Below are 27,555 nucleotides of genomic sequence, written 5' to 3'. Positions count from 1 at the left end.
CAAGATAACATTGTTTCTTATAGGAAACGCTTGCAGCTAACCAAAGTTAAGAAGTTGCAAAGGGATTACAGAGATTTTTGTAATCAGCATGTTTTCTCTTGACCAAGAGATTTTGCCGCTGAGAGAACGTCTGCTAGAAATACAAATCCACAGCTGAACCAATCAAATGTGCCAAATCACAATGCTAGTGTGACACCCACAGCTCTCTACTCTACAGTTGCAACAGTTTCTTCGCAGCCACAAAGAACTGCTACATTAACTGAACAGTGAAATTAAACGTAATGCAGAAGCATCTACATCTATAACTTTAACGGATACTCCTTTTTCGCATAAGGACACTGTTTCTATTGATGTTAACAATGTTGCTTCCACTTCTAACATGCACATTTGTACTGTTAAGGATTCCTTTGGGCTTATTGAACCAACTATTTCAAATAATATGTTCCCTTTGACTGAAACGAAGGTTTCTGAGGTTTTTTTTTTTTACAAATAAAAGACCCCCTACCAATCTAGGACCGCTCGAGAAACAGGTCGAGAAAAGGGAGCTTGCACCGACCTGCAAGCATGGACAGAAATTAGTCGATGGTAAAAAGGAGACGCCAGTAAACACAGGTTTGATTTTTAACATTTTTTCTATTGATTTAACAGAAGAACAAACTTCCTTACTAAACAAAGCTCTATCATTTATTCCTTCAAAGAAGGCAAACCATGCCGAAATGCTTAAAGACCTAAGACTTTTAGGAAGACAGTTGACTTTAAAAACAATTTTTTCTAACAACAATGTCAATCACACAAGCTCCTTTAGAAAACCTAGTACATTTAGTCCGATTATTGACTCAGTAGTTCAATCTTTTATCAATGTTTGTGAAGTTGACTTTAGATAGCTTTTTTTGTGAAGGAACTAAATGTAAATTTTATAACATGTCTAGCAGTGACACTTAGCTCTAAATGAATTAAGAAATGTACAGTCACTTGTCATTAAACCAGCTGACAAGGGGGAAGGAATTGTAGTCCTAGAGAAAGAGTTGTATTTTAAGCAAATGATGCTTCTATTAAATGACACTAATACGTACCAATGTATTTCTAAGCCTATTGCAAATAGCATCATGGAAAAAGTGTCCTTTTTAATATTTGATTTATTAATGACAGATCTTATTAATGATGAATTATTTAAATTTTTAACACAGCCCATCCTTTAATTCCTTCAATTTATGGACTACCAAAAATACATAAGAACTACAACACCCCACCCATGAGACCAATTGTAGCAGGCTATGGCTGGTGTACTGAGCCTCTATCAATTTATCTAGAAAATAATTTGCACAGTGTAACACACATGCCATTCTGTTTTGAAAGATTCAAAGTTTTTCCTTGAAAGACTTCACACCCGATTGTTAACTATTAATAGTGATTAGATTACATTTTTGTTACACTTGATGTAGAATCACTTTTTACATGCATTCCTAATGATTTGGGTGTTGATATGATCAGAGAATTTTTAACTGTCAATAATTGTTTTTTAGCTAGCAAAGTGATGTTAATATGTGCACTTTTAGAAATTGTCCTTGAAAACAATATTTTTGTCTTTGAAAATAACATATATCTACAAAAAGTTGGCGTAGCGATGGGCACAGCTTGTGCCAATACATACGCCAACCTTGTGTTAGCACACTGGGAACACACACATATCCTTACACTGACTAATCAATACTTTGAGCATATTCTTTGGTATGTGCGCTTTGCGGATGACATTTTCTTGTTATGGAAGGGAGATTTAGTAGAACTAGAGCATTTTGTCACATTTATGCCCAGTACTACACATTTTCTTAAGTTTACATGCAACTATTCTGATAGTCAAATTGAATTTTTTGACATACTACTTACTAAATCTGAACTTAATGTCTCCAGCAGTATATACAAGAAGCCTACTAAAAAGAATACCCTTCTCCATAAAAAGAGCATGCATCCTAGGCACATTTCCAGAAATGTGCTTAAGGGGCAAGTTTTTAGGATATTACGGCTACACAATAATGACACAGATGCCAAAAAAGCTCTCACAGACCTTAAATCTGAATTTTTGGAGAGAGGATATTTAGAAAGTGACATAGAAAACATCATTCAAGAAGCATGGACATACAGAACCACTAGATGTAAACCATTTTAAATACTTCAAATACTACTAATATTAGACAAATGACAGTTAAACCTCTAACTCAACTTTCAGATAAATTGAGTGGCCTTACAATATTCTAGTGACATTGATAGTTACTGTGACATTATTAAGAAACATTGGAACATTTTAAGTGCCATCCCTGATTCTCTGAACATTTTTGGTAATACCCCATAATTTTCTTTTAGAAATAACAAATCACTTAAACAGCATCTTTGTTATAAACCCATGCATTCTACTAGATCTATTTCTAGTAGAATAGGCACTTTTTCATGTAGAAACTGTTCAGCCTGTAAGTACATTTACAGTCATGCTTTTTGCACACATCCTACTTGTCACTTTAAAATTTCTTTGTATCACTACGCTGATTGTAAAACTGAAAATGTTGTTCACTTTGCCTTCTGTCAAATTTGTCATGCATGCTATATAGGTAAAACCAATAGGTCATTTAAAGATAGAATTTTGGATCATAACAGAGACATTAGAAATAAAAAGGCAACTAATGCTTTAGCTACTCATGTTATGCATGCAGATTCATCACGTTTTTAAATTTTTAGTTCTAAAAATCATTGACAATACTATTAGAGGTGGTGATTTAGAAAATCGTACTGAAGCCACTGAACAAAAATGGATTCTTTTATTCAATGCAGAAAAATTCCCAGGCATAAATAATTTGTCTTCCTTGAAACCTTTTTTAAAAGCACGACCTCTTAAACACAAGTATTGAATATACATTATATATTTTATGCAATATTTATTAAATTATAGACTTTTTAAAAATATATATTTATCTATGCATTATGTATAGACTCTAGTAGTAATTATCTTGTAATGTTTATATATATATATATATTTTTATTGCTTATGAATATTTATCTCTCTTAATTTTAACTGCATCACCTGATTGCATATTGCTTAAAATGAGCATTACTTCTTTAAATGTCTAATTGTATCACATGATGTTACAGCACTATTTAAGGATATGAACTTAACTCTAGTATTGTCTGATAAAGCGGCCTGTGAGTCGTGAAAGCGCTTACCTTATTTTATTTTATTAAAAGTTTCTGCTTTGTAAGTTGTGTGCAGTTTTTACATTTATTACCTCTGGTGGGGGTGTTGAACATTGATCCAGGGAGTTTGAGTTTATAAATTCTAGGAAATGTTGGGCAAGGGAGTTAGTACTTGAGTAGTTCTCCCAGTTAATGTTTGGGTAATTGAAATCACCCAATATCAGGGTGTTTGGTAGGACCTTTATGTTTTCCAGTGTTTCCAGAAATGCGGAATGGGGGTCCTGGGACATGGTGGTGATGATGTGTAGCAAGCTACAATATGAATTAAAGTTTTGCTCGTTGTTAGTTGCACATGGATGATCTCTGAAGCATCGTGCTGTGCCACTAAGCTGGAGGTGTGGGTATCCTTGATGAATATGGATACGCCCCTGCCTTTTGTATTTCGGTCTGGGTTTTGTGGCCAAAATGTATGGTATGAGTTGTAGCCTGGTAGTGCTGGGGTGCTCTCTAGAGCCTTAAACCAGGTTTCTGTTACTGCACATATATCGATTTTCTCCATACTGAGGAGTGCCTTGAATGCGTGCATTTTGAGGTTTAGACTTCTGGCATTGAGCAGCATTACCCTCAGTTTTTTGTTACTTGTGCTATTTACGGAGGTGGGTTTGTCTTTTGAGCCTTGCTTAAAAAAGGCACTATGGGGGTGGCAAAGGCCTTGGCCAGTATTCAAAAGCCTAAGGGTGAGAGGTGCAAGCCATCTCTAGTGAAGCAGCATGGCTTATCGAGCATGTCATCCCAGGCTGACAGACACTGGATCCCCTTTGAATGACACCAGAAGCTTAGCCAGTTGTTGAAATTGATCATTTTTTCTTTATACTGTAGTGTCATTATTGGTGAGGGCAGGATGCTACTCAAGGTCAGGGTCAATACCGGCCTGGGTTACGTGATCAGAGAGCTCTTCCATGTCTGTTTTCATGTAGTCCAGGCAGGTATGGCTCAGGTCATTCACACCAACATAGACAATGACAGAGTCGTATTTGTACTTGTTCTGGAGTGACCTGAGTGCTTGTGTTATGTGGCGGGTCCTTGCACCAGACAGGCAGCTAACAGTAACCTTCTCCTTGTTCAGCCTAGTGAGTGGGACGTCAGTGTGCCTGACTATAGAGTCACCTGTTACTAGTGTGTTGGGTATGTTATTTTGTCTTAAGGGCTGTGATTGCATGGCACACTGGTTTTGTGAAGTATGTGTTTCATGGTTTGTGTTGGGGGTGGAGGTTGCTTGGGTGTCTGCTTTGGAGGTCTCTGTTGCTTTTGCAGATTTTTATTTAGAGCTCCCAAGTATGTTTTCATGTATTTATGTGTTTTTTTGCCGGTGCTGGTTTCATAGTTCTATGTTAGACTGGTGGTGTGATGCAAGTAGTTCCCTTCTCCTCTTGACTCTCTGGTCCAGTCTTGGGTTGAGAGAGCTAAACCTCCAGTTTGGCTGTATAATTGCATCTTTTGCATGTATTAGTGTTTGGTGGTATGAGGAGAGGGTTGTCTGTGTACATGAGGCAGTTGTAACATTCCCTCAAAATGCCCAGATTCACCAGTTGGACTGGAGAGTACACCTGAAACTGCCCTTTGGACATGCTTGGATAGGTACAATGAACTGTTTTACTGATTGGCTGGTAAGGCCGAATAGAGTGCCTCGTCCTTCTCTACAGTATGGGGGGGAAGGTCTAGTGCTAAGGTTTACTAGTGCTTGCTATGCGTTTTGAGCAAGTGCCGGGCTGAGAAGTGAATGGTTTGAGTGCTTAAGTTGAAAGTTTGTCTAGTTCCAATTTTGCATCCTGAAAAGATCTGAAACTGTCTCAAATGTTCCACAACACTGGAAAGTCTCTTTCTGGTTTTGTCTGGTATAAAATAATATCATCTGCAAATAATGTCAGCTTTTCTCAGCTACCATACCAATTATTTCCTTGAATTTCTGAGTCCCTTATTTTCTTTGTCAAAAATTGTAAATATAATGCAAATAATAAAGGGGAAAGAGCGCACCCCTGCCTGGTTCCTTGCTCAAGCAGAAATTATCAAAGAGGACCCCACCCACTTTAATTTTCGCCTTCAATCCCTCATATATCCTCCTAACCATCCTTATATATTTTTTCAGGAATTGCAAATGCTTCCATTGCCCTGCTCATAAAGTCCCAGCTTACTCTGTCATATGCTTTCTCTGCATCAAGGCCCAACAACAGCAATGGTATTTTCTTACATTCTGCTTCCCTCTGGATCATCATTGTTCTGTTAATGTCAAATATTTGCCTCCCCTCCACAAAACAACATTGATCCATGTCTGTCAGTTTTGGCATTACATTTGCCCCTTGTTTAGCCATTATAGACCTGAACATTTTATAATCATGATTTAGTATTGAAATAGGCCTGTATGAAGCTGGATCTGATGTCTCTTTACCCTCTAGGTATTACATCTACCACTGCTTCCTTCCAGGACAAGTAAAAAACAACAAAAGTACCAAAATCCAACACAGCAGAACAGCAAAATAAAATAAAATGAAAACTTTAATTCAGAATAGTAAGCACTTTCACAGTGTATCAAATCACTTCATCAGACTGATTCTTAAAAGTACACACTAGGTTTAAATAGCTAGCATAAAATCAGTTAACACCATCACTAAAAACATTTTAAAGAAACAGTCTCCAAATAATTTAACTTGGATGAACATCAGTAAAAACATTAAGAAAAAGCTCATATGTGAAGTAAAAACTGACAAAAATACAAAACATTTAAAATGTTAGTGTTTAAGTGGTCTTACCTTTAAGAATGGTTTTAATGAAACAACCTCATTTAAACCTGGTTCTTTATCTGCATTCAGTGACATAATCCATGTATTATTAAAACCATTCCCAAAGGCAAGACCACTTAAACACTGACATTTTAAATGTTTTGTATTTTTGTCAGTTTTTATTTCATATATGAACTTTTTCGTAATGTTTTTACTGATGTTCATCTAAGTTAAATTATTTGGGGACTACTTCTTTAAAATGTTTTTAGTGATGGTGTTAGCTGATTTTATGCTAGCTATTTAAACCTTGTGTGTACTTTTAAGAATCAGTCTGATGAAGCGGTTTGATACACAGTGAAAGCGCTTACTTTTCTGAATTCGTTTTCATTTTATTTTATTTTCCCAGTCTGCCGTGTTGGATTTTGGTACTTTTGTTGTTTTTTACTTGGATTTCTTTATTGTACCGGTCCATTCTTATTCCTGGTGGTGTGCTTTTTTATATATCTTCCTTCCAGGATGTTGGTACTTCTCCTCTTAAAGTACTGTTAAACGAAGTCTTCCACATCTTTATCAATGTTTTTCCTCCTAGCTTCCAAACTTCCACAGGAATACCATCTATTTCTGGAAGCTTTACTGTTGATTAGTTATACATCACAATTTTTATCTTTCTCCTCCTATCCTAACCGTTAGTAATTGAGACTCATCTACGTCTAACCATGCCATATTAAATTCTTGCATAAGAATCCATTTGTATCTTTCCATGTGTATCTTTTCTTGATTTTCATATTTCTCTTTTTTGTAGAGACTTTCATAGAATTTCTGAAATATTTCTAATAGCTTAACAGGATCTCTTGATGTCCTTCAAGGATGCATCTGCAGTCATAACAAATGGGTTGTCCTGCCTCAGGCAGCCCTTCGGTCGGCCGGATTCCAAAGTCTGGGTCTGGCCTCGGCTGATGTCACACTTCACCCGACGTCATAGCTGCTGGGGTATAAAGGCATCAGCCGACACCATTTTCCTCAGTCTTTCTTGCCGCGCAGTGCCCGAAGCAGAAGCTGTTCGCAAGTGCCAGTCGGTCAGATCCAGAGATTTCAACGTACCGAAGACTTCTAAAAAGCTAAGTACCCCGTTGGGGACTCTTTCTTGCCTCAGCCGATGTCAGACAAAGTAAATAATTGTTTAACTTGTGGGAAACAAATACCTCATAAGGATTTCCACTCTTACTGCCTTCCTTGCTTAGGCCCAGACCACGACGTATCAGCTTGTTTAGCCTGTGCTTCCTTCAACCGACGGACTCTTAGACGTCGGTCGGAGTTTGCAGAAGAGTTTTTTGGCTCCACTTTTGCATATAAAATGCCGTCGGAGACTCCCACTACACATTTAGCTAAAAAACGCAAAGAAAAGGACCGACACTCGCGGCCCGCGGTTTTGGCTGAAACCACGGTTAGGCCTACCGCCAGTGTCTCGGTTTCGGCTGAAACCGAGACCTTGGTTCTCCCTTCGGCCGAAAGCATGCCTCCGATAACCGAGGCCACACAGGCCATGGCTGAGTCGGCTACAGAAATTCCTGCTGTAGTAGCAGGCACACAAGAGTTGGCTGACACTATTCCGTTGGACATCTCTGCTCCTGCACGTGGGGCAGCTGGACCCCCTGCTTCTATGTCTATCAAGGCCTTTTCCAGGGCTAAAGCAGCCAAACTTTCCAAGGCCTTACCTTCAAAAGCTCCCTCTCACAGGCCTACCTCAAGTTCCCAGATTCTCAGCCTTGCTGATGACCTTATTTCTCTGATCAGGGGAACCCATCCTCACCAAGACAGGGCCTTACAACCCCCTCCTGAAAAGAGGGCTAGGACTGAACCCCCTGAACCTTTGTCCTCTGACTACTCCTCGGATGGTTCAGATGTATCGGACCATCAGGAAGGCCCGTACTCACCTTATGAGGATTCTGATGCAGAAGACTCCATTCCTTCTGCCTCACCTCCAGAAGAATTTTCTTTTGGGGAAACCCTACACTCAATGAGGGAACACTTCCAATGGCAGGGTCAGGATTTTTCTGATTCTAGGAAAAGGCTAAGGACTTTTTTACACTTACCACAGCATAGGCCTTTAGCCATTCCACCTGTACTATCAGTTGTTGATGATGCATACAATGATGCCAGTACTGCCCCTGATTCTCTTCCCCCGGCCCCTGCAAAGCCTGACAGATACTATAGGGTCCCGGATTCTCGCTACCACTTGTATAAGGCTCATGCTGCAGACCCAGAAACCATTTCTCAGGGCCCTAAAGGTGTTGCAGCTGCCTCTGCCAAAAACCCACTACCATCTGAAAGAGAATCTAGAGCTTTAGAGAGATGGGGTAAAAAGGTTTATACATCTGCTACTCTTTCTGCCAGGGCTTTAAACTGTCAATTTCACATGATTCAGTACCAGGAATTTTTGTTAGATCAGCTAAATAAAAAGCTGGCCTCTCCTGAACCTTTAGACTGTAAGTCCCTTCAGGATTTGGTACACAATTCTCAGCAGGTCAGTAATCATTTCTTAAAATGTGGCTATGATGCACTGGAGGCTTCATTTAGATCAGCTATGACTGGAGCAGTGATTCGAAGGCATGCCTGGTTAAAAGAACAATCCTTACCAGACCATGTTAAGTCTAAACTCCTGGATTGCCCCTATGGAGAAACAAAGTTTGTTTGGCTCCCCTGCACAGGAGGTTCTAAAGAAAGTGGAAGAAAAAGCAAAATCTGTCCAAACAGTCAAGGATTTTTTGCAGGTCCAACCTCCGAGGTTTAGCAGAAATTGGCCTTCAAAGAATTGGTCCTTTCCAGACAACTCCAGAGCGCACAGAGAGGCAGAAATAGACGCCCAAGAGGCAGAGGTCAATCTAGGGGTGCCTACAGGGGTCGTCAGTGGCAACCTGCCAACCAAAGAAGTGCCGCCACAGCTGCGACTGCAACCACTTCTACAGGACAGACACAATGACTTGGCTCTGATTCCGCCTACCAGGGAACAACTGGAAGCACCCTTGGAAAGCTAGCCTTATTCTCAAGAAATTGGCATTGTATTACAGGAGACAAATGGACTTTACAAACAATAGACAAGGGCTACAGGTTTCACTTCCACACTCTACCAAAAAAGAGAGGCATGCCAAACCTTCCACCAAGCCAGAAATCAGAGGCTCTAAAACAAATCATCAGTTTACTAAGGATGAGAGTAATAGAAAAGGTACCATCTATGGAACAAGGCCAAGAATTTTACTCCAGACTATTCCTTGTACCAAGAAAAGAAAATCAATGGAGGCCTATTCTCGATTTGTCCGCACTGAACACATACCTCATTGTTCCAAAATTCAAAATGCTGACCCTACAGCAACTTCTTCCCATGTTGGGCAAGGAGTCTTGGCTGGTGACTCTAGATCTCAAGGAGGCATACCTGCACGTCCCTATACGACCAGATTGCAGAAGACACCTCAGATTTCTTGCAGGATCAGAGCATTATCAATTCTCAGCATTGCCCTTTGGCTTATCTACTGCGCCCAGAGTATTCACGAAATGCCTGGCATCAGTAATTGCTCATTGCAGGCTTCAGGGAATTCAAATCTACCCATACCTGGACGACTGCCTAATACAAGCGGACAACAAGACAAAATTAATAAAGGATTTGGCCTATGTCATACAACTGCTGCAAGCCTTGGGATACACAGTCAACATACAAAAGTCAAGACTAGTGCCATCTCAAAGGATAACATTTTTGGGTGCAGAACTGGACACAATAACTCAGATGGCTTTTCTCACAGAGGAAAAACAAAAGCAACTACCAGTCTATTTCATGGCATTAACAAGACAAACTCAGCTTACTGCAAGGAAAGTCCTGCAGGCCCTGGGTTACATGGCATCCTGCATAATATTGATCCCACATGCCAGGCTGCATATGAGGAAGTTACAATGGTACCTAAGGAATGTATGGTCTCAGCACAGACACAGTCTAGAAGCCCAGATACCAATCATTCCATGTCTGAAAAAAAATTCCTGTGGTGGGCTCAGGCCTGTCAGATAAACAGAGGATTGCCTTTCCACAAACCACATCCAAGGCAGACCATCACCACGGACGCCTCAGACCTAGGCTGGGGGGCACACATGGAAGACAAGTGTATCCAAGGCCTATGGTCACAAGACCAGCTGAATCTACACATAAACCTAAAGGAGATGCTGGCAGTGAAACATGCAATCGAGGCATTCAGACCATTCATCCAGCAAGGACACCTGCTGATAAGGACGGACAATACCACAGTCATGTGGTACATCAACAAACAGGGAGGCACACATTCATACCCTCTATGCCGGACGGCAATGGACCTGTGGAACTTGGCCCTGAATCTCAACATCCAACTGCAGGCCAAATTTGTACCAGGAAAAGAGAATTCACTAGCAGACAACTTAAGCAGGACTACCACGGATGCTCACGAATGGATGCTGCATCCAGAAATTTTCAAAACCTTAACAAAGAAATGGGGAATGCCAGAGATAGACCTGTTTGCCTCCCCACACAACCACCAACTGAAGAAATTCTGCTCAAGAGTATACCACCCACTTGCCTGGAGGGTGGACTCCCTTTCTTTCAGCTGGAAGGACCTGACAGTATATGCCTTTCCACCTCTTCCTTTGATGTACAAAGTTCTACTGAAGATCAGAGAGAAACAGCCAAAGGTAATTCTGATAGCTCCAGACTGGCCAAGGCAACATTGGTACCCGCTACTGAGAAGCATGTCTCGGACGCATTCATGGCATCTACCTCTATGTCCTTTACTTCTAACGCAGAACAACTACAAGACCCTGCATCCAAATTTAAATACACTGCAGCTAACTGCTTGGAAAATTGCATAAAACAAAACCAACTTGATTTATCTCAGAGGGTTAAGGACATTATCTTGGAGGCTCGCAGACCCTCCACAAGGAAAACATATTCAGCCAAATGGAAAAGATTCCTCATTTGGAGTGCAGAAAAGGGAGAAAATGTCACACTAGCAAACCTAGCACACATCCTGGAATACTTAGCAGAATTGTACCACAATGGCCTGTCCTATTCTTCCATTAAGATACATGCATCAGCTATTTCAGCAGAGTACAACATGGATCCTCCTGTCTTCTCTCATCCTCTCCTCAGACAATTTTTGAGAGGGATCAAAAATGTAAAGCCTCCAAGGAAACCACCTTTGCCTGCATGGGATCTCAATTTTGTGCTAGAAAAATTAACACTTCCCCTTTTTGAACCAGCAGCAACAGCAGACTTACAGTTCTTATCTTGGAAAACTGCCTTCCTGCTAGCAATCACTTCAGCAAGAAGGGTATCTGAGTTACAGGCATTAATGGCAGTGCAGCCTTTCCTTACCTTCCATCAGGATAGAGTGTCTCTGAGAACCAATCCTACTTTTATGCCAAAAGTGGTATCCAGGGTATCCTTGAACCAAGCCATACATTTACCTACATTCTTCCCCAACCCACAGAACAGGGGGGAAAACTACTACACACCTTGGATGTACACAGACAACTGCGCTATCTGGACAGAACCAAGGCCAGCAGAAAAACTGACCAGCTTCTGGTAGCATATGCAACAGGAGTGCAAGGAAAAGCAATTTCAAAACAGACAATCTCAAAATGGATAGGAAATTGCATTCGATTCTGCTACTCATATCATGGAAAGACAACTCCTGAAAATATCAGGCCTCACTCCACAAGAGCTACAGCCACCACTACAGCTTTCCTACGAGGAGTGGCTACCAAAGACATTTTAGAAGCTGCTACTTGGAGCTCCGTGCATACATTTGCCAAGCATTATAATCTTCCTTTATACTCCAGATCCCGAGCAGGTTTTGCAACTGCTGTTTTACAAGGGATCTTAACTACACCATCATTATCTTAGTGCCTCCTCCCCCAGTTTGGCTATGGTATTCTACCCATTTGTTATGACTGCAGATGCATCCTTGAAGGACATAGTACAGTTTTGTACCTACCATAAATGTAGATGTCCGATAGGTATGCATCTGCAGTCAGGATTACCCACCCTCCTTCCCCTCTGTGGTATTCCTAGGGTACTTACCCTCTTTTAGCTAGCTGGGGGAATCTATTATGGTGTATTTGTTTGTATGCATATATGTATATATATTTTGCTTTCTACTGTTTGGAATTATCTGATTTATCCAAATTTAGCCTTCCTTGAGGGCACCTGACATCTTTGGCAAGAAACACTGAGGAAAATGGCGTCGGCTGATGCCTTTATACCCCAGCAGCTATGACGTCGGGTGAAGTGCGACATCAGCCGAGGCCAGACCCAGACTTTGGAATCCGGCCGACCGAAGGGCTGCCTGAGGCAGGACAACCCATTTGTTATGACTGCAGATGCATACCTATCGGACATCTACATTTATGGTAGGTACAAAACTGTACTTTACCTTCCTTGTTTCAGGCTCCCCAAGTTTGGCAGTTTTGTTGCCTGAGTCGTTGTGCTAAAAGTTTTTGTGTCCTAGTATTATTATCAAAAAACAGTTGCTTAATAGCAGCCTTTCTAAAGTCATGCATATTATTGAGGTAATCCCTTATTTTCTGCCTACCATTCTGGAGTTGATCCTCCTCTTGTTCTCTGAGATTCCTCCTATTCTGCAGTACTTTAACATATGTCAGTCCCTCTAAATAATTATTGTTACTTCTTAACCATAGCTTCTTTTCTTTTATTTCCACCCTATTTTTAAACTCCACCTTAATTTTATCCAACTCCCTAGCTATATTTTCAGAAGAAATTTCTATCCTCTTTAGCAGCTCTTGAATAATCTCCACTACCCATTCCTTATACATCTGTCTCTTTTCAACAGATAGGTGGGAAAGTGCCAGTGTCTCATTTTTATTTCATTACCCTGTGCTTTTATTTTAGTTATTATTGGCGTATGATCTGTTACCTCTCAGCAAGAGGTTCTCCCGATCGATTCTCGGCTTGGCTTGGGAATGCCTTCTGTGTGGAGTCTGCATGTCCTCCCTGCAGTTGGATAGCATTCAAAAAACATGCGTGCGTAAATGGGCGTGCCTTCATTGAAGGTTGGGTGTTGAGCTGGCACCTCAGTGTTTCATAAAAATCTACTGCCAATCATTAGCTGACCGGAGTTCCACTGTGGCGACCCTTTACCGGGAAAAAGCCGAAAAACAAACAAATTGGCACATGATCTGAAATAGTTATTGGGCGAGTATCAAGACCTTCAATTAAATGCACATGTTCCTCTGATATGTAAAGTCTGTCTAGCCTAGCCCAGTTTTTATATCTTGGGGAATATGTAAATTCACTCCGGACTCCTGTTACTAAATTCACATCTTCGGTGCCAAATATTTTCATAAATTTCTTCAAAAATCTACCCTCCTTTGTTATATTCTCCCTGCTGGGCCCCTCAGGCACATGTTCACTGCCGCAAATCAAATTCCACAGCTTACTTTTTGTTGGGCAAACGTTTGTATATCAGTAAAAAAAAATAAAAAAAAAAAACAAAGGGCTTAAAAAACACCAAACTAGCACTTTATTAAAGCACAAGTGTAACTGGTAAGTGCTTTAACCAACAATAAATAACATAATTAAAATCACATGACCAATTAATTCATTGCCTTAACCTTTTCCTTTTCAGTACAATTTTAAAATTCAACAAAGTTCTAGTTTAAGGGTGTGCACACTTATGCAACAAGTTTATTGTGCGTTTTTTTTATTTTTTATATATTTTTTTCCCCTGACAGATTTGTTTGTTTTTCAATTGAATTATACATGGTGTAGGTCACACTAAAGGTGGGAAAAGTTTTGAAATTATATATTGTGGTCTCATTTTTTTTATATTGCAAAAAACTGACATTTTAACAAGGGTGTGTACACTTTTTATATCCACTCTCTCTCCCTATATATATATATATATATATATATGTATATATATATATATATATATATATATATATATATGTATGTATACTCTCACACACGTATGTGTGTGTGTGTGTGTGTGTATATATATATATATATATATATATATATATATATATGTGTGTGTGTGTGTGTGTGTGTGTGTGTGTGTGTATATATATATATATATATATATATATATATATATATATATATACAGTACAATGAAAAAGTATTTACCCCCTCCTGATTTCTTATTTTTTGCATGTTTGTCACACTTAAATGTTTCAGATCATCAAACAAATTTAAATATTAGACAAAGATAACCCAAGTAAACACAAAATGCAGTTTTTAAGTGATGATTTTAGTTATTAAGGAAAAAAAAATATCCAAGCCTACATGGCCCTATGTGAAAAAGTAATTGCCCCCTTGTTAAATCATGAAGTAACTGTGGTTAATCACACTTTTGGGAAAGCGGAGTTAAATTTCAGTAGCCACACACAGGCTTGATTACTGCCAGACCTATTGAATCAAGAGATCACTTAACTCATTACAGCTGAGTGACGTTTCCGGGTGTTTTTGCAGTTACCTCCTCCTGCACCTTTAGACATCAAATATTGCCTGTTCATATTTGCATTAATAATTCCAAACTCATGGTACATACAAGTTACCAGAATATTTTATCTTGAAGTGTACATGATGGCAAACACAACTGTATTGATATATAACCTCTGTCAATTAGTATTTGTTAGAACTGTAAGGTGATCACTTCATTTTTTAAAGGCTGAAGCCACACCCACTGTGAGTTAAATGTACACCCACAAAAGAGGTCTGTTGGAGGGAATGAGGTAAGTAGAACCTGTCAGAAAAAGTGAAGTAGGCCAAAAGATCCCAAAAAAGGAAGACTTCATACTGAGATCTAAAGAAATTCCGGAACAGATGAGAAACAAAGTAAATGACATCTATCAGTCAGGAAGAGGTTACAAAGCCATTTCTAAAGCTTTGGGACTTGAGCGAACCATGGTGAGGGCCATTATCCACAAATGTAGAAAACATGGAACAGTGGTGAACCTTCCAGGAGTGGCCGGCCTACAAAAATTACCCCAGGAGCGCAGCGACGACTCATCCAACAGGTCACAAAAGAACCCAGAACAACATCTAAAGAATTGCAGGCCTCACTTGCCTCAGTTAAGTTCAGTGTTCAGGACTCAACCATAAGAAAGAGACTGGGCAAAAATGGCATGCATTGCAGGGTTCCAAGGTGAAAACCACTGCTGACCAAAGAGAACATAAAGGCTCATTTCACTTTTGCCAAAAAACATTTTGATGATCCCCAAGACTTTCTGGAAAATATTCTGTTGACTGACAAAACAAAATTTGAACTTTTTGGGAGATGTGTGTCCCATTACATCTGGCGTAAAAGTAACACAGCATTTCAGAAAAAGAACATCATGCCAACAGTCAGACGTGGTGGTAGTGTGATGGTCTGGGGCTGCTTTGCGGCTTCTGGACCTGGACGACTTGCTGTGATTGATAGAACCATGAATTCTGCTCTCTACCAAAAAATCATGAAGGAGAGTATGCGGCCATCAGTTTGTGACCTCAGGCTGAAGCGCACTTGGGTTCTGCAGCAGGACAATGATCCAAAACACACAACTAAGTCCACCTCTGAATGGCTTAAAAAAAAGCAAAATGAAGGCTTTGGAGTGGCCTAGTCAAATTCCGGACTTGAATCCAATTGAGATGCTGTGGCAAGACCTTAAAAAGGTGGCTCATGCTCATAAAACCCCCAATATGGATGAATTAAAACTATTCTGCAAAAAAGAGTGGGCCAAAATTCCTCAACAGCGATGTGAAAGACTCATTGCCAGATGTTCTTCGTGTTTCAGTGTTGCAGTCATCACACTTGTGGTTATCCTGCCAGGGGTATCCCTCAGTCAACAAATGGTTATGTTGCAGGAAACACACTTGGAAAGAACTGAACATGTGAATTTGATAAAGGTTTTCAGGGTGGTTATTCAGCAGAATACTCTGAACCAAGGAAAATAGGAGTGCTTGTATTAATTGCAAGAGCTGCAGTAGTGATTGAGAGGATAAAAAAGATAATGGCATGTTTGTAGTGCTAAGGAACTACTGGCACAGGGGAGGATTACACTGGCATGTATTTATAGTCCAATTAAAACTGCTGTAGTGGAGCTTAGGAAAATTCTGGGAGAAATAATCAGTTTTCAGCAAGAAATATTACTTATAGGTGGGGACTGGAATTTGATTTGGAGCTGTGAAGATGTGTCTCGGGGGCCCAGAAGGGAAAGTATAGGGTAGATTTTTGAAGAAATTTATGAAAATATTTGGCATGGAAGATGTGTATTCGGTAAAGGAGTTCAGAGTGAATTTACATATTATTCCCCTAGATATAAAACTGGGCTAGGCTAGATAGAATTTACATCTCACAGGAACATGTGCATTTAATTGAAGGTCTTGATATGCACCCAATAACTATTTCAGATCATGTGCCAATAATAAGTAAAATAAAAACACAGGGTAATGAAATAAAAATGAGACACTGGTGCTTTCCCACCTATCTATGAAAAGAGAGGAATTTAAGGAATGGGTAGTGGAGATTATTCAGGAGCTGTTTGAGAGGATAAAAATTACTTCTGGAAATATAGCTAGGGAGTGGGATAAAATTAAGGTGGATTTTAAAAACAGGGTGGAAATGAAAGGAAGCTGTGTTTAAGAAGTAACAAGAATTATTTAGAGGGACTGATAAATGTTAAAGTATTGCAGAATAGGGGGAATCTCCCAGAACAAGAGGAGGATAACTGCAGAATGCTAAACAAAAAATAAGGAATTACCTCAATAACATGCACGAGTTTAGAAAGATTGCTGCTAAGCAACTGCTTTTTGATAACACTAGAGCGCAAAAACTTTTAGCACAACAACTCAGTTAACAGAAAGTAGAATAAGCTGTCGCTAAGTTTAGGGAGCCTGTAACAAGGAAGGTAATGAGATCCTGTAGAAGTATTAGAGCTATTTCAGAAATTCTGTGAAAGTCTGTGAAAAGCAGGGAAATAAGGAAATCTAGTAAAGATACAAATGGAAATGTTTATGGAAGAATTAAGTATGCCATGGTCAGAGGTAGATGCGGCTCAGTTACTAATGGTTATGACAGGAGGAGATGAGATAAAAATTGTGATATATAACCAATCTACAGGAAAGTCCCCAGGAATAGATGATATTCCTATGGACGTTTGGAAGCTAGGAGGGAAAAATTGGTAAATATCTGGGAAGTTTTGTTTAACAGTATTTTAAGAGGAGGAGAAGTACCAAAATCCTGCAAGAAAGCAATGGTAGCTGTAATACCTAAAGAGGGTAAAGATCCATCAGATCCAGCTTCATACAGGCCCATTTCAATACTGAACCATTATTATAAAGTGTTGATGTCTGTAGTGGCTAAAAGAATGGCTAAATTAATGCCAAAATTCAAAGATTTAGATCAGTGTGTTTTTGTGGAGGGAAGGCAAGAGGGAAGCCGAATACAAGAAAATACCATTGTTGTTGGTTGGTCTTGATGCAGAGTAAGCATTTGACAGAATAAGCTGGGGCTTTATGAGTAGGGCAATGGAAGCGTTTGCATTTCCTGAAAATATTTGAGGGATTGGAGGCAAAATTAAAGTGGGTGGGGTCCTCTCTGATAATTTTTGCTTGAGCAGAGGAACCAGGCAGGAGTGTCCTCTTTCCCCTTTATTTGCATTATCTTTAGAACCACTGGCAAAGAAAGTAAGGATCAAGGATATAATCGGCATGGTAGTCAAGAAAAGGTGGTGCTATTTGCAGATGACATTATTTTATACCTGACAAAACCAGTAACAGATATTAGTGTTGTGGAAATTTTGAGACCGTTTCAAATCTTGTGGGATACAAAATTAATGAAGCTAAAACAAAGGTGATAGCTGTAAATTATGTACCCAGATATGAATCGGTTCAGCAATATGCATATTTATGGGGACATGATAAAATGATGTATTTAGGTGTATGGATTAAAAATGATTCTGGTGTGGCAGCTAAGAATATGTGGGAAGAAACTAAACAAAAAATACTGCAAAAACTGAGAAAATGGAAGCTTTGTTATATGAATATGGTATGGATAGTAAGATACAAGCAGTTAAAATGTTTAGTCCCATTAGTCTTGTACACAGGTCAGGTATATTTTAATCAACCAGAGGAGAAGTTATAGATAGCAATTAATAAAGCGCTGAAGGACTTTATCTGGGAGGGTAAGACGGTAAGAGTCAAGTGGGATAAGATGATTCTTCCAGTAGAACAGGGTGGATTGGGATTACCCAATTTGAAGAAGTATTTCAGAGCTACACAGTTAAGGCTCCTATACATAGTACAAGCAGAAAATTATAATTCAAAGTGGAAAGGGATGATGAAACGGGGGGGGGGGCTGTAAAAAAGGCCTTTAAGGAGAATAGTCATAATTATACAGAATATTATAGCTGTAAAGTAGCAGAAAGTATCCCAAGAACTAAGCCAACAGGGGAATGAAGAAAGGAGATTCTGCCGATAGGGTTGACTGCAATTAGGGGTGTAGAAAACAGGCAAAAGGGGGCTGGAATTTATTGAAGAAAACTGGCAGAGGAACCAAGGTATTGGGAGCAAATAAATACAGAGGGAAAGATATTAGAATGGGAAGATGCCAAGAATTTATTTGGACTGTAGGTTAGAGATTTCCCTCCCTAACAAGGATTGATATCAGAGTACAGGCAAAGAGAAAGAGATGGAGGGGATCATAAACAAAAGACCAGCACCAGTAGAGTTTTTAATAGAATCTAGAACAGAAGTTGCCATTAAAAAAGGAATAATTAGAAGATCATATAAACTATTGTATGATAACTATAAGAATATGTCAGAGGAGACTAGAAGGGATTAGGAAGAGAGATTTGGTAAGCAATTCATAATGAAACAATAGGAAGATATATGTATATCTCCCAAATACGCAAGAAAATCTAGAAGATTTATGATTATTGTTTGGAAATGTTTACATAGATATTTTTATACCCCAAGTTTAGAGAGTTTTTCTTCAGGTAAACCGCAAATGTTCGAGGTGTGATGGGGAAGAAAGAGGTAATTGGGAACATATTTTCAGGGGGCGAGGTGAGTTGGCAGACTTTAAAGATTGCCTGCGGGATGCACTTTCAGAGATGCTGGGTGGGAAGATTGGTGTGACGAGGGAGATGATTTTTCTGAGCTATGATACAGAATCGGAGTTGCCTAGACATGGTAAAGCGTTGCTGTGTCTAATTGTGGTGGCTGTCAAAAAAGCAGTTACTAGAAAATGGAAATCAAAATCGAAACCAGCTATACTAGAAGCAAGTGAATATAGTAACAGAGGTAAAACAATTGGAATTGAGATATTTGGAAAAGGGTAGGAGCAAACTACATAGGGAAAATGGGAATTGTTGGAACAATATATACAGGGGAGAGATGAGGTTTAAAAGATGGTAAGATTTGAATGAACTGTGTAATGTTTGACTGAAAATGATTAGATAGATTATAAGTGACGTATAATGATTGCAACTGGGAGTGCGTCAGTGTGGTTCGTGATGTAAAATGCTTGCAACTAGGATTATGTTGTTGTGGTTTGTTTTCATTTATATAAATGTATGATTGCCTATGTTGTAATTGATGGTTTAATAAAGATGTTTATAAAAAAAAATAGAGAGGGGCAGGAATTGAATAATTTATGGAATGTTGCTCAGTATATATGATGTATAACAATATATGTGAAGTTTAATGTTTGTAAAAGTTCATAGGTAGGTACTAGGCTATTGGCCATATTGCCTATATAAGCCTAGCTAAAAAGGTACTCTGGCTTTTGCCACCCAAGAAAATTATTTTCCTGTGCTCCTGTCGAGCAGAGCCCCAGAGGTGATCCCCGGGGTGAATTTCCTATTTCCCATCCAGTCATCAAGATTTTTCTTGAAGAGTGCTAATGAGGAGCTTTGTTTGACATAGATAGGTGGTTTGTTCCAGAATATGGGAAGTCTCTGGGACAGGAATCTGTCCCTCCAGCATGTTCTGTTTATTGTGGCGATGAGGTTTAGGTTCCTGGAGTGTGTAACTCGGAGGGATTGGGATTTCTTTAAGTGGAGCATGTCCAACAGCTCTGGGTTTGACATGGCTTTGTATGTTAGGCAGAGATCACCTCTGAGAAGGCGATATGCAACGGAGTAAAGCTGGAGTTTTTTGAGACGGTCTGCATAGGGCATCAGTTTGAGGCCGGTAATCCTCTTTGTGAGGTATGTCTGCGGCCTTTCCAGTTGTTGTAGATGTCTTGTGAGGTACATATCAAAAGGGGTGTTGTACTCTATAATGGGTCTAATGAGTGACTAGAGGGGAGCAATGACCTCTTTTTTCTGGGATGAGAAATCTTTTGTGATGAGGTGTGCCACGTAGAAGGATTTCTGACTACTGTGGTGATGTGGTTATCAAAAAGGAGAGACTACTATGTCCACCTGTGTCCCAAGGTCGCTTATCACACTTTTGGTGTTAGACTACCACCTATGTGGTAGCTCATGGGTACAGAGTTTTTACCAAAGGGGATGACAATGCACTTTTTGGCATTGCGCTTGAGGCCATGGCTTTGACACCAGGCATCTGCCTCAGTGAGGCCCTTTTGTAGGATGTCCACATCGGTTGGAGTTTTTATTATGGCTCATAGTTTGCAGTCATCTGCGAACTTCGTTAGCCAAAGACCTTCTGTGTTAGCCTGTACTACAGAAAAGTAGATACCAAACAGGAGTGGACCCAGGACTGAACCCTGTGGTACTTCACTTGTCACTGGTCTGAAGTCAGATTTTGAGTCTGCTACTTTCACAGCGTGGGTTCTGTCAGTGAGCCAGTTGGCAACCCATCTTGTGACATAGGGATTTATACCTAGATTGCTGAGTTTATCTATAATTCCAGAGTGGGGGATGGTGTCAAAAGCCTTATCGAGATCTAGAAAGGCTGTGTGAGCCACCTTACCCTCGTCTACGACTTTGGTGACTGCTTCAAAGAAGTCTGTCAGGTTAGGAGACATGATCTGCCTTTTACAAACCTGAACTGGGTGGGGGTCCAGGGTTTGGAGTTTACCGATGTCTTTTTTTGTAAGTTCCATGATGATACATTCCATGGCCTTGCAGAACAGGCTCATTAGGCTAATGGGGCGGTAGTTCCTGTGTTCCGTGGTGGCTCCCCATTTGTGGAGTGGGATAACCGTCGCTGTGTGCCATTCAGTGGGCACAAAGCCTGAGGTGAGGCTATGATCGAACATGATGCTTAGGTGGGGTGCCAGTTCATTCTGTAGTTCATGTAGAACACAGCCTGGGATGTTGTCAGGTCCCATGGATGCTGTGTTCTTGGCTTTGGAGAGTGTGTTTTTTTACCTGTGCAGCTGTGATTACAGGAACTTTGCATTCTTCTGGTATAGAGATGGGCCCATTAGGGGGTGAGAGAGGGGTAAAGTTAGCACTGAACCTATCTGCCAGGATGTTGGCAATATCAGTTGTTTCTGTATATTTGGTGCCATTGTGCTGTCACTCAGAGCAGATCTGAGTGTTGCCATTGAGATTCTTGACATAGCTATAGAATGCTTTGTGGTTGTCTTTAAAATCAGTGGCGATTTTGTTTTCGTAACTAGCTTTGGAGGATTTTATGAGAGATCTCAGCTTCTTACTGAGGCTGACCGGGGAGTTCTTCCAATCATGGGATTTTACTCTTTTTTTGCAACAGTTTCTTTCTTCTGCTGTAGAGTTTGTTTATGGCAGAGGACCACCAGATTGGCTTCTTTTTTTTGGAGGATAACATCTTGGTCCTGTTAGGGATAGCACGATCCATGCACTCGTGTAAGTGCTTATAAAGTGCATTTGTGTAAGATTCAGCAGTCGTACCTCTATTGTCCGTCTACATGGGTGTCGTGAAGTTTTCCACTTCTGTCTTAAGAAGCGTGAAGTTGGCTTTGGAGAAATTCTTTACGGTGGTTTCCTTAATGGGGGGTGGCGGCAGGATGTAGATGTCTAGGGTGATGAGCTTGTGGTTGGATCTGACCAATGAGGAATTGACCTCCGGTGTGGAACACCGGTCGCCCATGTTTGTAATGACTAGGTCTAGGATATTGCTGCCTCTGATTGGGGTGTGGATAAGTTGATCCAAGGCATTGGAATTTATGAATTCCAGAAAACATTGAGCAAAAGAGTTGGTACATGAGTAGTTTTCCCAGTTAATGGTGGGGTAGTTGAAATCGCCCATTGTGAGTGTGTTGGGTTCTACCCTAATATTTTCCAGTGTATCAAGAAATGAGGAGTGGGAATCCTGGGGCATGGTGGGAGATCTGTAGCAAGTTACAATTTGGATTGCGGTCTTGCCCAGAGTTAGTTGCACTTGGATAATCTCGGATGCATTATGCTGAGCAACTAGCCTGGAGGTGTGGATATCCTTAATGAATATGGACACGTCTCCACCTTCAGTGTTTCGGTCCAGGTTAGGTGGCCGAAAGGTGTGGTATGAATTATAGCCTGGTAATGCAAGGGGTGCTCTCTGGAGCCTCGTACCAGGTCTCTGTCACTGCATAGATGTCGATGTTCTCCATTTTAAGGAGTGCCTCCAGTGAATACATTTTGAGGTTTAGACTTCTAACATTGAGTAGCATTACCCTCAGATTTTGCTTGCTTGTACCTGTTACGGTGGTGAATTTGTCATTTGAACCTTGTCTAAAAAAGGCGCACTATAGGGGTGGCAAGAGCCTTAGCCAGTATCCGGAATCCCAATGGTGACAGGTGCAAGCCATCTCTGGCAATGAACTTGTTAATACAGTTTGATTACTTTTATATAAATGTAAATTTGCCTTTGTCATAAGTCATAATTCAATAAAGGTGTTTAAAAAAAAGAATTTCTACCTTCCATTAAACCACAATCTTTGAAAACGTTATTCTGCATGTATTGTTCCAACAATTGCCATTTTTTCTGTGCAAGTTGATTGTACCCTTTTCGAACGGTCTTGCTTAAGTTCGTTTATCTCTGATGCAGTATTCAGTACTTCAAATGCAGTTGATTTAATGCCTGATTTTCATTTTGCCAGCTCATTACACTCCCAAAACACATGTTCCCAGTTACCTGTTTCTTCCCCATCTCGAGAAAAACATTTTCATTGCTGTGGTAGAGTTTTTAGTTGAATCTACAAAATAATCTCCTGTAAAAAAGGGATAATTAGTATGCCAAGTAAGATATTGAAAAATAATTATAGGAATCAATCATGGGAGGTTACAAAAGATTGAGAATACAAATTTGGATAAGCATTTTAGAAGGGAACAATAGGAGGACATACGTATTGCTCCTTAGTATGCAGCAAAATCCAGAAGGTTTAGTTTTTTTTGTTTGGAAGTGTTTGCATATGTATTTTATACCCCAAGCAGACTTCAAGGAATTTTTCCACAGGTAGACGGCAAATGTTGGAAGTGTGACTGGGAGAAAGCGGTAACTGTGAACATACATTTTTGGAGTGTAATGAACTGATGTATTTTAAAAATTCCCTACAGAGTACTCTGTCAGAAATATTGGGTGAGCAAATTGGTGCAACTAAGGACAATTAGAAAAAATGGAAATCAGAGTCAACTAACTGTATTTGAAGCACTAAAAATTGTAACAGAGGAAAAAGGACTGGATGTTGGATCTTTAGAAAAGGGAAGGAACAAATTACATAGAAATAATGAAAAGTGTGGGAAAAATACATGCAGAATATTTTTCTGGAGGGGGAATGAGATTTAACAGAAGGAAGGAATTGAGTAATGTATGTAATGCTGAACTGAGTTTTAAAAAAAGAACTAATGTAATATATAATGTATTTAACTGGAAAAATGTTAATTTTTTATTATTATTTTATATTAATGTAGGTTTGCCTATTTCTTAAATGATATTTTAATAAAGGTGTTAAAAAGTGTCTTTAACATTAACCTACAACTAACCCAAGGGAGAATATGTTCACAAATTGATAAAATGCACTTTTGAATAACCATGACAGACTCATTATACCAGAAGGCCTAGGACATCTGAAATTATGAGCTCAACTACTGGCAAACACAAGGAATACTTTCCAAAGGAAACAGGTACAGCCATTTAAAAATAAAACTTTGGTACCAAGGCAGGCTGATGAAAATAGAATTTTAAATAAGCTGTGCAATGTCCATGTACTGTAAGTAACATTTCTCCAGTGTTTCTTACGGTAAATGTCAGTTTTCTTTCTTCCTTGCATTAGTAGAAATATTTTCCTTCTTGGCAATAATGTACATAAAACTATATATAAAAGAACCATCTGCTAAACTCAGCATTATACGTTATCTGTATAATTACCTTGTAAGGGTTAATTGTAATTGGTGCTACTGCTTGTGGTTGAGGTCATGGCTGAAAAGGGTCCTTGAACCAACCAACTCATTTTGTTTAAGTAAAATGAAATAAATATATGGCAACCATTTACCATTTATTTTAAATTTTCTGTACACTTGAAATGTGATAACTGTTAGTAAGTAGTGTGTTGCATTGTAGAACCTCACAAAGGCAAGTGGTTTAACATGATAGAAACTTAAAAAGAAAACCATATCATGTGTTGTAGTGGAAAACATCCTACTTGCAGGCAAAGAGGTTACCTAAAGATGACTTGTGAATTTAAGGAGATTGATTATTGGTATACACAGCTAAATTGCTGGCTTAACCTGTTAATGCAATGAGGTTAACAACGCATTTGCATATCACTGCCGTTTAAAATAAATGGACAGCACATTTAAGCTTATTTGAGACATTCAGACAGCAAGGAGTGGTGGTTACATAGTATAAGATATGAGTATTTTCCAGTCTGTATTCTGTTTGGGGAAACAGTACGTTTCCATGCTGTTCATTCAACAACCAGCAACAGTTTTATTTTATTTTCGTTTAACTGGTGTAGAACAAAGATCTCCGTGGGCCATTTTATGGTTCAGCTCAGGAGTACAAGAGGAGAAACAGAAAGTAAGGATGCAGTATTGACCTACACAGACAAGGTTTGAAGTACAAGGTAAATTTCCAGACAAATTACCAGTAAGAGTGTAGTTTTGTTGTTTACACAGCTGATTAATATCAAGATCAAATGGATATAGTGGTAAAGATGATCAATTGTATTTACAGTGAAATTGAAAAAAATGTAATTCCTCACATTTCTGCTATTATTTTCACTGACTAAACAACAAAAGAATCTGTCCCACTAACCTCACTCACGATATTCTCTACCCTTCTTCCTTTAACCCCTCTTTCCATGTTGTTCCACCCCTTTTTGTGTATTGGGGGGGGGACTGAAACTGCACAAGAAGAGCAAATATTGAACATCGTTCTTTTCCTTTAAACTTCTTTTTTTGCAGGGGGTAACCCCACCATATTCCCCAAACTTGTATATACTCTTAGATCACCATAACTTGGAGAAAAGGGAATATTGTGAGAAATGACCATTTAAGACTTTAGTATATGGAGGTCTTTTTTTTTTCGGCTTATTAGTCTGTATGTTTCACCATACGCTCTAGCGGATCCTGAACTTTTAAATGGTTAGTGTGTGTGTGAATGTATGGACACACACAGACATATATAGATAGACAATACAAAGACAGGGGACTGGAGACCTATTTTGGATCTCAGCAAGCTGAACAAGTCTGTTCAAAGAACGAAATTCCGGATGGTCACGCTTCAGTCCATTCTACCCTTTCTGGGTCAGGACAATTGGATGTGCTCTCTAGACCTTCAGGATGCGTACTGTCATATCAAAATGAACAGGCGCTCCAGGAGGTTTCTCCGCTTCCGGCTGGGATCCAGTCACTACTAATTCAGAGCCCTGCCCTTTGGCCTCACCACAGCCCCCAGGGTGTTTACCAAATGCATGGCAGTGGTTGTGGCTCACCTGAGATGGCAAGGATTCCAGGTGTTTCAATACTTAGATGACTCGCTCCTTACTGCCACCACCAAGCATCAGCTACTCCATTCCAGAGATTATACCCTCCAAATTTGCAACGAGCTAGGTACCTCTATAAACTCAGAAAAGTCTGCCTTGTCGCCTTGTCAATCTATTACCTTCATAGGCGCCATTTTAAACACTGTGGAACTGTCAGCAAAACTGCCTGTACAAAGGTTTTCAGACATTGGCGATCATGTTCAAATCCTACTACAAGAGAGCAGAGTCCAGGCCAGATTCAAACTAAAAACCCTAGGTCTCATGGCAGCAGCCATCACTTTACTCCCCCTAGCTCGCTTTCACATGCGGATCCTGCAATGGATGCTGTTTTCCCAGTGGTCCTTTCAACAGCTTCCAATGTCACACAGCATTCTAATCACTCAATCATGCAAAAGGCACCTTTCGTGGTGGATGGTCTCCCCTCAGGTTCTTCAGGGCAGACCTTTTGTCCTTCCTCCTCCTGTGGCTACTGTGACAATGGATGCCTCCCTGATCGGGTGTGGCATTTTCAGGGCAGGACAGTCCAGGGCACATGGCAACCTTTCGAAGGCCACCTGCACATAAATGTCTTGGAAATGAGAGCGGTACTTTTAGCGTTGCAGGCCCTTCAAGACTCTCTACCCACCGGGACTATTGCAATTGGCAGTGGGCGATCTCTTCTCAACGGTTTCTGGTAGCAACGCATATCCCCGGGAAGTCCAACGTCATAGCGGACAGGCTGAGCAGAGCCATTCTCATGCCCCACGAATGGTCTCTTAACCAGCTAGTAGCGGAAAAAATTTTCAGAAGGTGGGGTCAGCCTTGCTGCAATCTTTTTGTAACCCCTCAAAACAGCAAGTGCCAAGACTTCTTCACCCTCTTCCCTCTCCCAGGTCTTCCCCCCAGAGACGCTCTAGTCCATGATTGGCCCCAGGGTCTTTTGTATGCTTTTCCCCCTTTCCCTTAATTACTCAGTTAATCCAGAAGGCAACTGTTTTGAGATCCAGAATGATCCTTGTTGCCCCTTATTGGCCTCGACAAATTTGGTTTCCGTTCCTGCAACGTCATCTACTAGATCAGCCCTGGCATCTGGACCCAGCGCCAGATCTTCTGACACATTAGTCGGGCGGGCTGCATCAATCTCTCAACCTCGCAGCTTGGTTGCTCCACTTCCAACCCTAGCCAGGCTTCCCTCAATCTCTCATTCAGTTCGTGACATCATCCTCGCTTCGCACAAGTCTACTACCAGAAAGACTTATGCTAGCAAATGGAAGCGTTTCTCTGTTTGGGCAGGGGAGAAGCAAGTTGACCCTTGTACAGCTCCTGTCCGTACAGTTTTAGAGTTTTTGGCAGAACTTTTTCAAATGGGGTCTTCTTCAGCCACCATCAGAGTTCATCTGGCTGCTATTGCGAATTTTCATGTTGGATTGTCAGAGACAATCATTATGTCACACAAACTTTGTAAAGCCTTTCTAAAAGGAACCCTCTTACTTATGCCCCTGGTAAAAGATCCTCCCCCACCATGGGACCTAAATTTGGTGGTGTTGTCTTTAATTCTCTCTCCCTTTGAGCCTGCGGCTTCCTGTTCCTTAAAGTTGCTGTCTTGGAAAACTCTGTTCTTAGTAGCCATCACTTCAGCGAGAAGGGTATCAGAACTTCAAGCCCTTTGTGTTCGCCTCCTTACCTTG

At 40.2% G+C, this 27,555-nt stretch overlaps 1 protein-coding gene across 5 annotated transcripts in view; it reads left to right on the top strand.

Annotated features, from left to right (window-relative positions):
* PPP2R5C (protein phosphatase 2 regulatory subunit B'gamma) overlaps positions 1-27,555 on the top strand; it is a 2,766,797-nt gene that overhangs the window by 2,654,796 nt on the left and 84,446 nt on the right. For 3 of the 5 annotated variants that reach the window (XM_044074546.1, XM_044074545.1, XM_044074549.1), the window contains one exon: positions 23,942-24,026. The exons of the other annotated variants lie outside the window; for them this stretch is intronic. In XM_044074546.1, the coding sequence (XP_043930481.1) occupies positions 23,942-24,026 (85 nt within the window). The remainder of the gene's footprint in view (positions 1-23,941; positions 24,027-27,555) is intronic. 5 annotated transcript variants of the gene reach the window in all.

This window comes from Protopterus annectens, chromosome 6.part0 (assembly GCF_019279795.1).
Source record: "Protopterus annectens isolate FY-2018-M chromosome 6.part0, PAN1.0, whole genome shotgun sequence".
In the NCBI taxonomy this organism is placed as follows: Eukaryota; Metazoa; Chordata; order Ceratodontiformes; family Protopteridae; genus Protopterus; species Protopterus annectens.
This window is presented reverse-complemented; position numbering and strand designations above follow the sequence as displayed.